At 37.9% G+C, this 13728-nt stretch overlaps 1 protein-coding gene across 4 annotated transcripts in view; it reads left to right on the plus strand.

The window, feature by feature from the left end:
- Positions 1 to 13728, plus strand: part of TIAM2 (TIAM Rac1 associated GEF 2) — a 163208-nt gene that overhangs the window by 96847 nt on the left and 52633 nt on the right. For all 4 annotated transcript variants that reach the window (XM_085541531.1, XM_085541529.1, XM_085541532.1 and 1 more), the window contains 3 exons: positions 5763 to 5948; positions 7062 to 7208; positions 10223 to 10285. In XM_085541531.1, the coding sequence (XP_085397657.1) occupies positions 5763 to 5948; positions 7062 to 7208; positions 10223 to 10285 (396 nt within the window). The remainder of the gene's footprint in view (positions 1 to 5762; positions 5949 to 7061; positions 7209 to 10222; positions 10286 to 13728) is intronic.

Below are 13728 nucleotides of genomic sequence, written 5' to 3' on the forward strand. Positions count from 1 at the left end.
TTTGTAATGTCTAGTGATTTTTCTTTCTTTCACACTCTTCTAAAAAAAAAAAAAAAAAGTTATCTAAATTTATTAATATTCGGTGTTGTGTGAACTGCCCCTACGTTAGTAGTAAAATCCTTTGCATTTGGTAGTCACTAAGGAGTGAAGAGAATAAGCAGCCAGGGAAGTAAAGGAGGTTCATCTCCACTCTCTTCACTGCTGTAATTGCTGTTTTGCAGATGTATGAAATTCCATCTTTGTTTCAGGAAGATTTAATATAAAATAATGAATAAACTACTAGCAAATGTAGAATTGCATAGCAGTGGTTGTGAGATTAAGCTGTTGCAGGAGTGTGTGCAGGAAGGGCTATCTGCTGTTTTGTGGGGAGGGGCAGCTGGATTCGATGGCTTTCTGAATTTCATCCCTGGCTATAGACATGTATATTTTGCTCTGAAATACTGGATTTACAAAAGCTTATAAAAAGACACAACTTACAAAAGTGCAGAGAAAATGGACATATATATATATATATACATATATATATGTAGGTTGCCCTGCACGTAATGCCTCCTATTTATTTCCATGGAAACTACCGTAGATACAAAGAGCATAGTAGCACTATTTGATAGAGCACATTATCAGCTACATAACAATAATTTTCATCATAGGCACCACCATTAGATCTGCATTTTCTCTAGTGGTGACCCAGAACCTACACTTTGTGCTTGTAAATGTCTGTACCAGCCGCGGTGACCCACTGTCGCCACGGCTGAAATGTACCACCCACTGCCTGTCTGTACTCACATCCACTGTTTGCTGATGAATGTCAGCGGGTGCCATGTTTTCCACATGGAGGAATTCAATGACACAGCTTTGCTTCATCTGCGCTTCCATGTTAGATGCCATTTTGTCAGACTGCCCCTTTGCTGCTCTTTAGGAAGAAATGACAATAAAAAGTCTTTTTTCTGTCCCAAGATACTGAGTGACTCATTTGACCAGATGGGTGCAATATGTATTGTGTCTGAGAACTGGGGACTGGAATGCTAAGCGTTTGACATTGTTTGTAATGTGGTTTAAAAGTTGATCATATAAAAGAGCGGCAGAAGATTCATTTAAATTCAGAGTTCCTTTCATCAGCTTGCAGAGACATTTCAATCTAGACAGAAGATGTTGTGTAGGGGAAAATTCTGAATTTCTTATTGCTGTAGAAAGTTGTGTCATGAGGAGCTGATGTTTCTGTATGGTGTAAGATCTGTTTCTAAATCAAATCCATTTTAAAGACCTAATCACTTCTCTTTGTGAATCTTTTGTGTTACCTTACAAGTGCAAAGTGGAAAAATTCTATTTTGTTATTAGGAGAGCTTCAGGAGTCTTCTTCCTTCCCTCTTTTCTCTCGTTACTTGAAGTATTCTTACACTGAGTTGGTATGGTGTTTCTGGCACTGCTTTCAGCTAATTCCGTGCTAGTTTTGATTTTATTACATTGAGCTCTTTTACTTTGTAGCAAATAAGTATTTGAAAAAAAGATGTTTTTTCCTCCCATTTCCAAAGGATGCTGTTAGCACTGCATGATAGGATGGGCGAGGATCCAGTGCCTGTCTCTAAGTTCCTCTACCAGCACAGACTTTGCTGGGCCTTGTCTTTCACAGACAGCAGCCCTGAGGCATGCTTGGGTGGAGGTTCTGTTAGATGCATTACCTACAGCGACGGCTGTATAGCAGATAAGACTTGTCCTTCCCTACTAACTTTTTATAATCTCCTAAGCAGTACTCAGTGGGCCCCCATCTCACATTCTGAAAACCCCTGTTCTGTGTGATTTACTCTAAACATATTTACTTCCTGGCTTTCCCAAGGTCCCAATTCAGTATTTACCCAAGAACCAGCCTAGCAGGGATACTGAACATGAAGAAATTCACCTTCTAGCACCTTCCTTCAACTCATCTGTTTGCATAATTCATAGTGTAATGAATTTACAACTGTCTCTTAGTGCCTTAATAGATTTTTCACTTTATTTGGAAGAGAATTGTCTGTTTATGATCTGAAAAAAGATCATTACTGCTAAATTACTGCCAAAAGTACCACACTGTGTGTTAACCATTAAGGTCTCTGTCATGGTAGTCCTTTTACTTAGCACTGCTAGCATAATTAGTCTTGTCTCTGAATCAGGCTTCCTAGCCCTAATTTGTCCTGGTGACCCAAACTAAATCATTTATGTCCCTAACTCTTTGGGCTTCTTGTGTCTTGCTCCTTTATAACTCTGCTATATTTTCCTTCTCTCTATTTTACAGAGATCCTATTGGTCTGAAATAGGTTTATTTGGATGGTCTCTACTTGTCGTTCTCCCATTCTCTCTCATGCTGCCACAAAACCCAGTTATGCATGCCTCACAATTGCTTGTACTGAGAATGGCAGCTTGCCTTTTGCCTCACCTCCTTTAATGGTTTTCCTAGAAATTCACTAGAGGTGTTTGAAGTGTGATTGAAACTAGGAGAGAAAGGTAGGTGTTTTGGATGCCCTTGATGTTCAGGCTTGCAGTGCAAACAAGCAGCAATAACCAAGCGGGTCACATGGGGTTTGATTTCATGTATGCTTGTTTGTTTTGGCATGCCTCCCATCAGGCAGTATCTCTTATCTCTTTGTGGACTCTCTTCTTGTTGCTGTTAGCCTGTCACCCATTCCCACTCTCACTGCTGCCTGCTGCATGTGCTTTTTCCCATTTGCTTTAGAACAGATTTCAAAAGGGCTGTGTTGTCTGTACAGGATGAACCTAAGTCCTTGAGCTGTCTTTGGACAGTCCTCTCACGTGGGTCACAGGTTTGCCTCACACAATAGCAGAGTGAAGATTGTAGCATCTAATCTTCAGGCTGTAAATTAACTTCATGGACCAGGTTATAGTGAGCTTTGAAGTTGTTGCTTTTTTTATTTGTGAGCTTCCCCCATCTAGCCCTCAAGAATATAAATCTTTCGGAAGAATTATCATAGTTTAAAAGGCTTAGACAAATAGCAGCTGGTATTGGTTTGTGGTCTCCAATTGTTTCCAGACATCCCTGGTTTTGATAAGACTACAAGACAATCTCAGAAATTCCCTGCCTACAGCTTTTGCTAATGCCATTAAATGTAACATCATGATTACCGATGCTTTTGGAGCTGATTAGCTAGCATCCTGAGTGACTGATAAACACTTTAATTTAATTATTTCTTTAGAACATCCTTGTGTTTTACCTCACTCCCCCTTCTGAGATTATTTTAAAATATAACTTACTTGAAAGGAGTAAATGAAGATTCTGAAGAAAGCCTCAGAAACATAGGACCTGAGTTCAGCTTGTGTTCAGTGGGAACAGGATGTTCCGTTCCAGCAGCACCCAGAACAAGCCTTGCTCTATTCTTGAGGTGTTGATTCTGTACATGGAGATATCATTCCAGAGGGAAAGACTTTGCTTGAATTTGTAGGTTTTGGTTTATTAGATGTTGACATGGAGGAAGAGCTGGTCACAAAGGCTCTTTCTGGTATTGTTCCATATGTAAGATATAGGCATGCAGTAAAATATTGGATAAAGAGTATCGTGAGAGAAGAGAGCAAAATGAAGGACAGTGTACAAAAAAAATCAAAGAAAAAAATAATTGTTCTTTATGGGACATAAAGGATGCATGTTTTGAAAGTGTAGCATGAGACTGGGGGCGTTGTTGTCATTAGATATGTGGGCTACACTGAAATTAATGCCTCCTATGTTATTCTGTTGACCCATGACGTCAGAGGCAGATGTTGGTAGTATGGTAGTAAGGGCTGAATCTTCCCAACAATATTCCATTACATTTTGATGCCATGCAGTGAAAGTCTGACAAAATGACGTCTAACATAGGATGAAGAAAAAGTATGTCACTGAATTCTTCCATGTAGAAAACAATTGCACTCTTTGACACTAATAGATGATTGCTGAATGGTGATAGAGATTTGAGCACAGTAAGGTGGTGGGTGGTGTGTTTCAGCAGTGGCAACAGTGATGTAGAAGGCAAGCCACATTTGGAGTGGCCCTGCATATTTTCATGAGCAGGGCTTGCAGGTTCTTGATCATCACCAATGAGAATGCACATCTAAGGGTGTTGACTGCTGAGAAATATTGTTTTGTAGTTGTTCTATCAAATACTGTGCTCTTTGCAGCAGTTGTAGTTTCCATGGAAGTGAACAGGAAGCATAGCTTTCAGAGCTATTTACATATATATCTCAGTCCATTTTCTCTGGACTACTATGAGTTTGTCCTGTTATTGCCTTCCCTTTCCTTCCTTTATCCTTTATCCTCAATGCCTAATGCTTCCACAACTATAGCTGTAGCTGATGCTACAGTTTGTGAATACATGTGTAAGAAAGCTAGAATAGGTAATATCTCTATCAGTTGTAGTGATTTTGTGGTACTTGGCAATGTTATAAGAAAACTGAACTGATTTTGCTTCTAGAGGGACCTATCGGTCAAACAGTTCATCTGATATTTTTGTGATATTGATCAGCTTATTTTCTAAGTCATAAAACTGCTTGTTCCAACATTGATTAATTTTAGATGACAATTTTTTTTACACTCAGGGATTGGCAAGTCATGTCAGCGAAATGTATGAGGGCAATACATATGTTAGAGGAAATGCGATAAACTTTCTCCATAACCCTAAACCACCAGTTTAACAAGTTTACAGTGATATGAACTGATATTTGAAGAAAAACACTGTCAAGGAATTTTAACAACTATCAGTTGATGTACATTAAGTTACTGTACATTAACCCAATGTAGATGCCTTTTCTGTCTTCTCATGAGTGAATGTGCTTACTATATTAAACGCAGCTGCATTCTTATTTGCATTATTTATCCATATTAATGTATATTATACACCGTGGGGCAGATTTGAGCTGTCAACATGTAAACAGAAAATTAAAAGCAAAATCTGACTTTAGTGTAAAATTTAAGTATCTGTGTTTGTGTAGATGAGTGTGCATCATTCTGCCATATGAGTCTTGATTCAGGACTTCACTCATCTAGTATGTATTTAAGTCTTTTCGCTTTCCTAATTTTATGTTAAAATTAGATTTAGTTATCTGATGCATCCACATCTATCTCTGTTAAATGTTTAAAAATTTTTATAAGGGTATGTATACATTCTTACATGTGGTCCAGTAATTTGTATGGAGTATATGTAACTTATTCTTGCATTATTGCTGAGCATAGGCATGTTTTAAACTATTAGTCAAAGAATTGTATGTGCTCCCATTGCCAGTATTGTCTCCTGTGTACAGAAGGGTTCTGCTCATATTTCCACCATCTTCATATAGCCTCTCTATCAGTGCAGCTACTTCACTTAGTGTAGTGAATTAGTGTAGCTGTGCAGTCTCGCTTTCAGCCAGGCAGCTATACAATCTCAATTCACAAAATGAAGGAAACAAAAATAATCTCAAAAAAGAAAAAAAGGAGAAAAGAGGAAAAAAAAATAGCCTTCATGAACCACAAGGTTATGTTTTTATGTAACTGCTTTAGTGGCTATCAAACTACTCGAAGTTCATGGTATGTTCATCTTGTCAGTATGCATTTAAGACCACCAGCTTTGTTTTATTTCAAGTCATCTTTTGGGTTGATGTAACACAATATGACTGAATGTGTTTTGGCAGGGAATAACTAATCTAATCCATATAGCACCAGATGAAAGTAATTTACTGTGGGTTTGTGGAAGAGCTCAGATTTTCAGTGCAGCCCACAAAGACATTTTTTCCCCTTTTAATTGTCTCTTTTTATATCTAAACAGATCCAGCAATGGGAACAGAACCTGGAAAAATTTAACATGGACCTTTTCCGAATGCGATGTTACCTAGCCAGTTTGCAAGGTGGGGAGCTTCCGAACCCAAAGAGCCTTTTGGCTGCTGCCAGTCGTCCTTCAAAACTGGCACTGGGAAGGCTTGGCATTTTCTCAGTTTCATCCTTCCATGCACTGGTAAGTACAAATGTACTTTTCATGGGTGTGTCACACAAAGCCATCATTATTACTGTATTTACATGTGAAATTGTGCTAGGATAAATAATTCTTGCACCCCCATGCATTGTTCAGATGGCCTTGTTCCCTTGTTTCTGCCTCTTCCTTGGCTGCAACAAATGTTCTTTCAAAGTGACAGGCTTTGAACCCATGAGTATATATGGGCATGACTTTTTTTGGTCTCTGAGGACTCTGGAATTGGCTGCTTCTGACCCGTATCTAAAGAAATAAAGCTAGACATAAAAGTAAGCAAGTAATAGTGTTGAAATTCTGTCACTGCAATTTTGACCCTTTGAGTTTGGAGTTTAAAGTGACATAAACCACTGGTTCTCATTTTGAACAAGTTATTGTGGTCTCTCTTGGTTGAGAAAATCCTTTGTGGAGGTCCCAGATCTCCATTTTTTTAGAGACAGTACCCTCCTGAAGAGAAAGTATTTTTAAAATTGACAGAAATGGGAGGCAATCTAAATTTGCAAGTCACTTTTAAAAATGATGGGTTATGTTTGCAAAGAGGAATGAGGAAATACCTCTACTGTAAGCTGTTGTCACCTTGTTGGCTTCAAGTAAACTATAACAGTAGCAGGCATGCTTCTTCTTTCAATCTTTACAGGACTGTGAAGCTGGTCTCTGCAGCAAGAGATAGAGCATGTTTTCTGCATGAACATCAGACTGAATATTAGCCTTGAAAGACCCAACAGAGAATGTGTTTCTCTCAGCCACTATTTTTATCTGTATATTTTGTGTCGTTGCTTGTCAATGACATAATAGTATAGCACTTTTATCTTCTATGTTTGCCAGCTTTGTCTAGATTATCATTCTTTTTCAGAGTCTTTTCATTAACTTCTTCTGTTTTTCAGTGCAACATTTTCCAGTTCCTTCTCTTTTATGACCTTCTAATTTTGCCTCATGAAAAAAATTATGCTGTTACACCATTTGAATATGAAAAAAAGCATCATGGCATATTGCATTGAGATAAACTGAAGAAACTTGCGTTTGTTCTCTTAGGTTGAAATAACTATCAGTATTTTGCTTTTACGAAAATGCTATAAAGAAGTTCTGTCTGTGTTTAAATAGATCTGCTCCAGGGATGAAGCTGCTCTCAGAAAGCGTACCCTGTCTCTGTCTCAAAGAGTCCGAAATAAGAAGGGTTTGTTTTCTTCACTAAAAGGACTGGACACGCTGGCAAGAAAAGGAAAAGAAAAGCGACCTTCCATAACACAGGTAAATCTTATTTACTGAGGATTTAGGATACTGGAAGTAGAGAAGGGCTTGTTTCTGCTGGGGCTTATCCTGCCTAATGCTGTCGGTGCATGGTGAAGGAGAAATCTGCCCATCAGGTTTGCCTCTACAATTTCAATAGACATTATAGACTTGCAATGAGAACGTCACTTGTGAAGAGGCATTGGCATATGTCTGATTTTGGATTCCTTTGTGTTAAATAAAGTTGATGAATGAGAGATTTGTCCCTGTGGATTAGTTTATCTGCAGTTCAAGAGAATCTCTTCTGAATTTGTAAGAAAACTCATCTTCTGGCCATCTTGCAAATTGTTGTGAAGTAGGATTTCTTTGGAGAAAACCTGTATGCAAGTCTTTAATTTGGTGTTGTGTTGATGCATATCTGGGACTCTGAAGTACTATTGCAATTTAATACAGAATAACATTGGTGATTCTTCATGGGGGGGGTGGGGTGGGGGAGGGGGAAGGAGAGACTGATCCAAAGATAGCGGCCTTTGGCATTGCCTCTCACAGGAGGTATACAAAGCAAATCTACCCATATTTGTATTACTGTAGTCCCCCAGAACTGGTGAAACAGACTTAATATTGCAAAATAACAGGTCCGAATTTTCTGGTCTGTTTATTTATGTTTTTAATGGGTAAATATTTATCTGCGTGTTGCTTTGGGATGAAGCTTCTTTTGAAGACTGATAGGCATTTTTTTGCATATCAGTTGAGGTGTGTTATATGGTGATGCTGAATAAGAATGAAAGCTCAAATCTGTCTGTCATTTGAAAGAGGGAACTGGTTGAAAGATTTTCTCCAGGTGGTCTTTCTCATATATTTTTCAGTGTTCTCTGTGACAGGTGAGGCTAGTCTGCGAGTTCTACATCTTTATTTCTTTATTAATAACAGACCTGAGGGAAGGGTTGCTGTGCCCATTAGCTTCATTTCCAGCTGTGCTGATATCTCTCACTGCCTTAACTGTATGATACATCCCCCTGTACTCTTTGTAGCCTGAGAAGTGGATTCTGTGGAGCTCAGGGACAGGGAATCTCATTTCCACGACAAGGCAAGGAGGCTCCTGCTGCCCTCCTAGCTGTTTCCTGAGCACAGGCAGAGCTGTCCCCTGCGCGTCCTCACCCTCTGTTCCAAAACTTGCAACAGCTGGCCCTAAAAAGTGTTCATTTTCATCCAAGAACTCAGATTCTTGTGTTTATTTGATTTTTTTTTTTTTTATTAAGCAACCTACAATAAAATTAAGGAAATGTAAATTCTGAGTGTTGCATATTTAATAACACTGCACTATGACTCATACTCATAAAAGTGAAGAATTTTTAAAGGCATGAATTAAAAACTGACCCTTGAACCTGGAAAGTGGCTGAAAGGGGAGCCATGTCATTGCTCAGACTAGTGTATATGCACGTAATTGTAAATCAGAATAGGCCTGGGGCTGCCTTTCTTGTCAGCTTTTCAACCCGCTGGGAAACTGGGTTAAGTAGGAAAAGTCAGGGTTGGTTCTCTCCTAATTGTGCTCCGACATCTGTTTCACAAAAAAAGGTTAAAAATTTCTTGCGCTCATGGGTTTAATTAAAATTCATTTGACTAGAGCTAGTATGGTGTCTATGGTACTCTTGCTTCAAAATTAGATGCTATGTTCTTGACCATCGTTGCATCAGAGAAGTTTTAATTTTTATCTTATTTTTATGTTGTTAATAATAATTCAAAAAATAGGGTGCAGAGTTTCTGTTCCAGGAGGCTTTCGTAAACATCAGTGAAGTCACTTGGTCTTTTAGAAACCAGTTAATAAAACTGAACTGTAGCAGATGGGGGCTGTCTAGGCTCACATTATCCCCAGTTTCTTAAATGCTTATCTGCTTTTCTTCAGTCTAAATGATAAACTATTTTGAGAAATCATAAACAATAAAATGCTTTGACTACATCTGCGGGTAAGACAAGAAAGAGGAAGTTCAAAAGTAGTGCCTGTTAGACACACTGTCAGAAACTACATTTTATGTGAAATGTTAGAAAAGAGTTTGTCATTGTCTTGGATTATCCAAAAGGATTTTCCAAGGAAAAAAAGGGGGGGAGGGGAAAGAAAGGTCAGATGTAAGTCAGATGATGTTGTACTGATTTGTAGATTCCAGAAGGAGACTAAAAGTGCAGTTTATATTTGTAATTTGGGACAGTAATGTTACTACCTGCAAATCAAGATCTTATATGAACTGTCTAGATCTATCCTTATGTTTATATAACTCTTATCACCAAAATATCTGATTGTAGCCTTAGCTATTGATTTTTTTTTAATTTATTTTTTAAAATTTAATTGCAAGAATAGTCCTAACATCTTTGTGGGATACTATTAACTACTACTTCCTAGCCTCTCTGTAGAAACTACTACTTTCTACACATGGGAAATGTAGATTGTAGTTTCTGCTTTTGTCAGTTCTGAAGTAGGGCAATAGTCAGCTAGTGACTTCCTTGCTAGTGCTGGTGGGGGCCAAGTATGCTGTTCTAGCTAAAGTTATATTACTACCAACAGTGTCAGGCTTGCTGTTCAGGTAGATGAGCTGAAAAGCTGTAGGGGATGATATTTTCCAAATCTGCAATATTAATTCAAAATTGCTTCTTCAAATCATTGAGATTTGTAGATGTACCTAATGATATAGCAAATGGTAAAACTGTAACTTGGAGAAGAGTACATTATTTGATGGTCATTGTCTTTAAAGTTACTGCTAAGTAGCAGATAGGAAAAAACCAAACAAGTATGTGGATGCTTTTGTATATGTTTGAATATAAGTGTACACATAACTCTGAAGGAGAACATTGACTTAAACTTTCTTTATGGAGGGAGAATAACTATTTCCTTAATACTACCTCCCATCAAAATAAAACAACCAGAAGTGCAAAACCATCCCTGGTTTGGGAATTAAATATATTCATCTAGTTTTTGTTTCTTCAGTTGTAACCAATTAATTATATAATTTGTTTAGCCTATTTATTTTTCTGTATTGTTATAGATTTTTGACTCCGCTGGAGGGCATGGAATTGCTAGTGTCCAGAATTCAGCCAACTCTGCTGAGGTAAGAGAAGCCTGTCCCTATTCTACACCATCTTAATTTAAATTCCCAAATGTATTTCTAGAATATATAAGCATGTGACAAGGTTGGTTCAGAAACCCCACCAAGGTTCATAAAAGTAAAGTCAGTGTTAGATGGCAGAGCTACAGTTCTGCTCACTTTCAGTTTCTCAACATGCGTGGTAGCCCTTAACAAGTAAAAATAATAATAATAATAATCAAAGGCCTAGAAACTTCTTTACAGCACTAGTCCTTACTGGTATACAATGTTTGTATGGTGTTATCTAAGAAAGATTTTGAACTGAGGTTGTTTGCAGGTTTTGCCTTTGTACTGTGGCCAATGCTAAACTTTATTTTTCCCCTTTGTCTAGTTCAACAGAACCTGTATGTTTTGAGTGGTAAGGCCAATGAAATTCAAGTCCTGTGGGCAGAGGAGTGAGTTAATGTACAAGACATAGGACGTTGGTCACAATCCCTTTTGGTTCCTGCAGCCTCTCTGGGGATAGTGTCACCATCCACTCACTGGAGTCAGAGCAGGACACTCTCAAGTCCATAACCAAAACACATGTAGGAGCACTTCATGTTGTCAAACTACTGTAGTGCTTATACAGACAGATTCTTCTTCCCTTGCTAGGCTTGTACAGATAAGTACCAAGTGAAGGATTAAATATTAGGTGCAGAGTTTTTGGACTTGGTTTTGTGTGTAGAATTGCAATATGTGCCACATGAAAAAAGGGATTGGTCTTCCCACCTACTTTCTATCCCTATTCTTCTTTTGTTCTTGAAACAGATATATATTTTTTAATGTAGTTTAAGACTTAGGAGAAGACTTGAAAGAAAGAAAGCATGTCACAGTACTACTCCTTTTCTGCTAAATATGTGTACCAGGTCTTAGACAAAAAGTCAAAATCTGCTTTTAGAATAAAATCTTGCTTTTGAAAATGATTAACAATAGGAATAGTTATAATGGATTTCATGGCAAAGCTTTGGACAAAGTTCAAAATCTTTCATATGTTTTCCTATTGTTGGATTTTTGGGTATCATTACTTGCTACGGGGTTTCTTTCCCCATCAGAGGTAGTCATGTGATGGCTAGGTAATAAAGAAATGTGTAATAATGTGTAAGATAACTGAGAGTTATCTCCAATTGACAGCAACTAATCCTGTAGTTCTGATTTTTTGGAAGTATCTTCATTTTCTGTGTGTCTTTTGAAGCGATGTACTGAAACAACTGAATTCCCTTCGTTACTTGACCTCTTGCCTGTTATATCCTGGAGTGGGAAAATATTTATACGAAATCGCCCCTCTCTTTTCCAAATAAATTATCATTATGTGAGATTTCTGGGGGACATGATCTCCTATTGAGAAAACTCACAAATTCTTCTAAAACCTACCACTGACTGTGGTGCCAGGTTGCCTCAATTTCACATCTCAGAAATAGCAAAAAAAAAAAAAAAAAAAAAAAAAAAAAAAAAAAAAAAAGAAAAAAAAGGTCAAGTCCTCTTAAATCTTGGGGAGATTTGGTCCCTCCTAAATCTAGTAAGAAGCAAAATCTCTTGTGTACAACTCCTGAAGGTTCTTCCCAGAGGAATGGTGTGCTGGTCCCTCATTTTTGCCACTGATCCCATTGAGGCTGGGGGATCAACATCATCACTTGATGCAGCCAGTTCTGCTGTGGGTTTTGTGTCCCCTGGCATCTCTTGGTCTTCTTGAACCCTTGTGAGGAGAGACAGACTGGTCTTGGACATTGCACAAGGCAGGAATAATGACATCCACTTGCCTTGGTGCTGTCTGGAAAGGGTCAAGGTCTGCCTCTGCTCTGTCTGGGCAGAAACAGCCAGCATATGGTCAACCTTGCTGCAGGTTTTGGTCAGACCATTAAAAAAGTTAAATGGGGTTGTTTCAGGACTTTAAAAAGTACTCCAGCTTAGGTGTAGAAGTGGAGCTCTGGATCTCAACTTTATTTTTAGAAAAGCATTACCAATTGAACTGTGTTTCAAAAACCTTTTTTTTTTTTTTTAATGGGAATTAAATACAGTGTGGGCATTTTTAAGATCCTGACGTTTTCATGAATCACACGACAACTCAGAAATGATTCATCATAGCTCTGAAAACCGTTACTTTGGCACTAACCCATTTTCATTGGCTAATTTCAATAAAAAACAAAACCGGATAAAAACTTTTATAAAATGCTACCCGAGGAATGCAGTGAATTACAAACAGCGAACTCGGACTTGAAGGCTGTATTTTCCCTGAAAGGGATGATGAAAATGGAGACAAATAGTGAGGGAAATTATGAAGTAACCTATTGATCCTGCAGCAACGTTATGGCACAACGTGTGACAGTCTGCAAATTCTGGCATGTATTTCTGGAAAATTGGATGGGTTGTTTTAACTTTATGTGGCAATGAATGAATGAAGTATTGTAGTATTAGTCACTGTGGGCATAACAAGAAAAAGTTTCTTCATGTCAGATTTTCTGAGATGGAAAATGTGGATGAAGCAACAATATATTCACTGCAGTTAAAGAACATGTTTTGTTTAATAACAGACAAGTTTATCTTGTGGCTTATGTTTGAGCACCAATGTACATGGCAAGGAAGGGGAAGCGTCTTCAAAAGTCGGAAGAACTTTGTCATGTCATAAATGTTTCAGAAGAAGGTGGCTTTGTGGAAACCTATTTCTCATCACCTTCATCCTCTGTTTTTGTTTTGATTAACTTTTTTTAAAATTTATTTTTCAATCTGTTGCAAAAGTGAGATTCATTTTTTTTGTTGAACAGATGCAAAGAGCTATTATTGCAGGATAGTAAACCATTTTGGTAATAACAAATCTCTGAACTGATAGGAGCATCTAAGTCAATGTACCTCAAAGGAAGCTGCTGGAGAATTCAGTCTTACCATTTCTGTCTCGACTCTTGCAGTATGCTTGCCTTGCCCTTTCTCATTCCTGCTATATATGCTGTGGAAGATCATAATTTGCTCCCAGGCACTTGATTGACTGGTTTCTGAGAGCATCACAGATCCACTGGAATTATCTTTTTCGACTATGGCAGTTCTACAAGCAGTCTGGAGCTGCAGCCACTAAAGTGAAACTCCACCTGGTGTAGATTTCATCGCTCCATTAATTGCAATGGCATAACAGAACTGCTGTTTTGTATAATAGTTGTTCTATTCTCGCAGGACTTCTGTGGACCCATGCTAATCAATATTTCATTTTCAACTAGTTATAAAGGATAGTTGAGCAATCAGTGTAAGATTCTTGAATGCTCTTGCTTCACTAATATCATTCTGCCAAAACCAGCACTACTCTTGCATAAAATGATTATTGTGGTTCATCTGCAACCTGAATTTCTGCACTGTTTAATAATTTCATGAATAGGACTGTTTATTACATTTATTTTTTTTTTTACAGCCACAGTTGTTATTTAGAAAAACAAAATAATATT

This window comes from Coturnix japonica, chromosome 3 (assembly GCF_054131305.1).
Source record: "Coturnix japonica strain WE chromosome 3, WE-NBRP24, whole genome shotgun sequence".
NCBI lineage: Eukaryota > Metazoa > Chordata > Aves > Galliformes > Phasianidae > Coturnix > Coturnix japonica.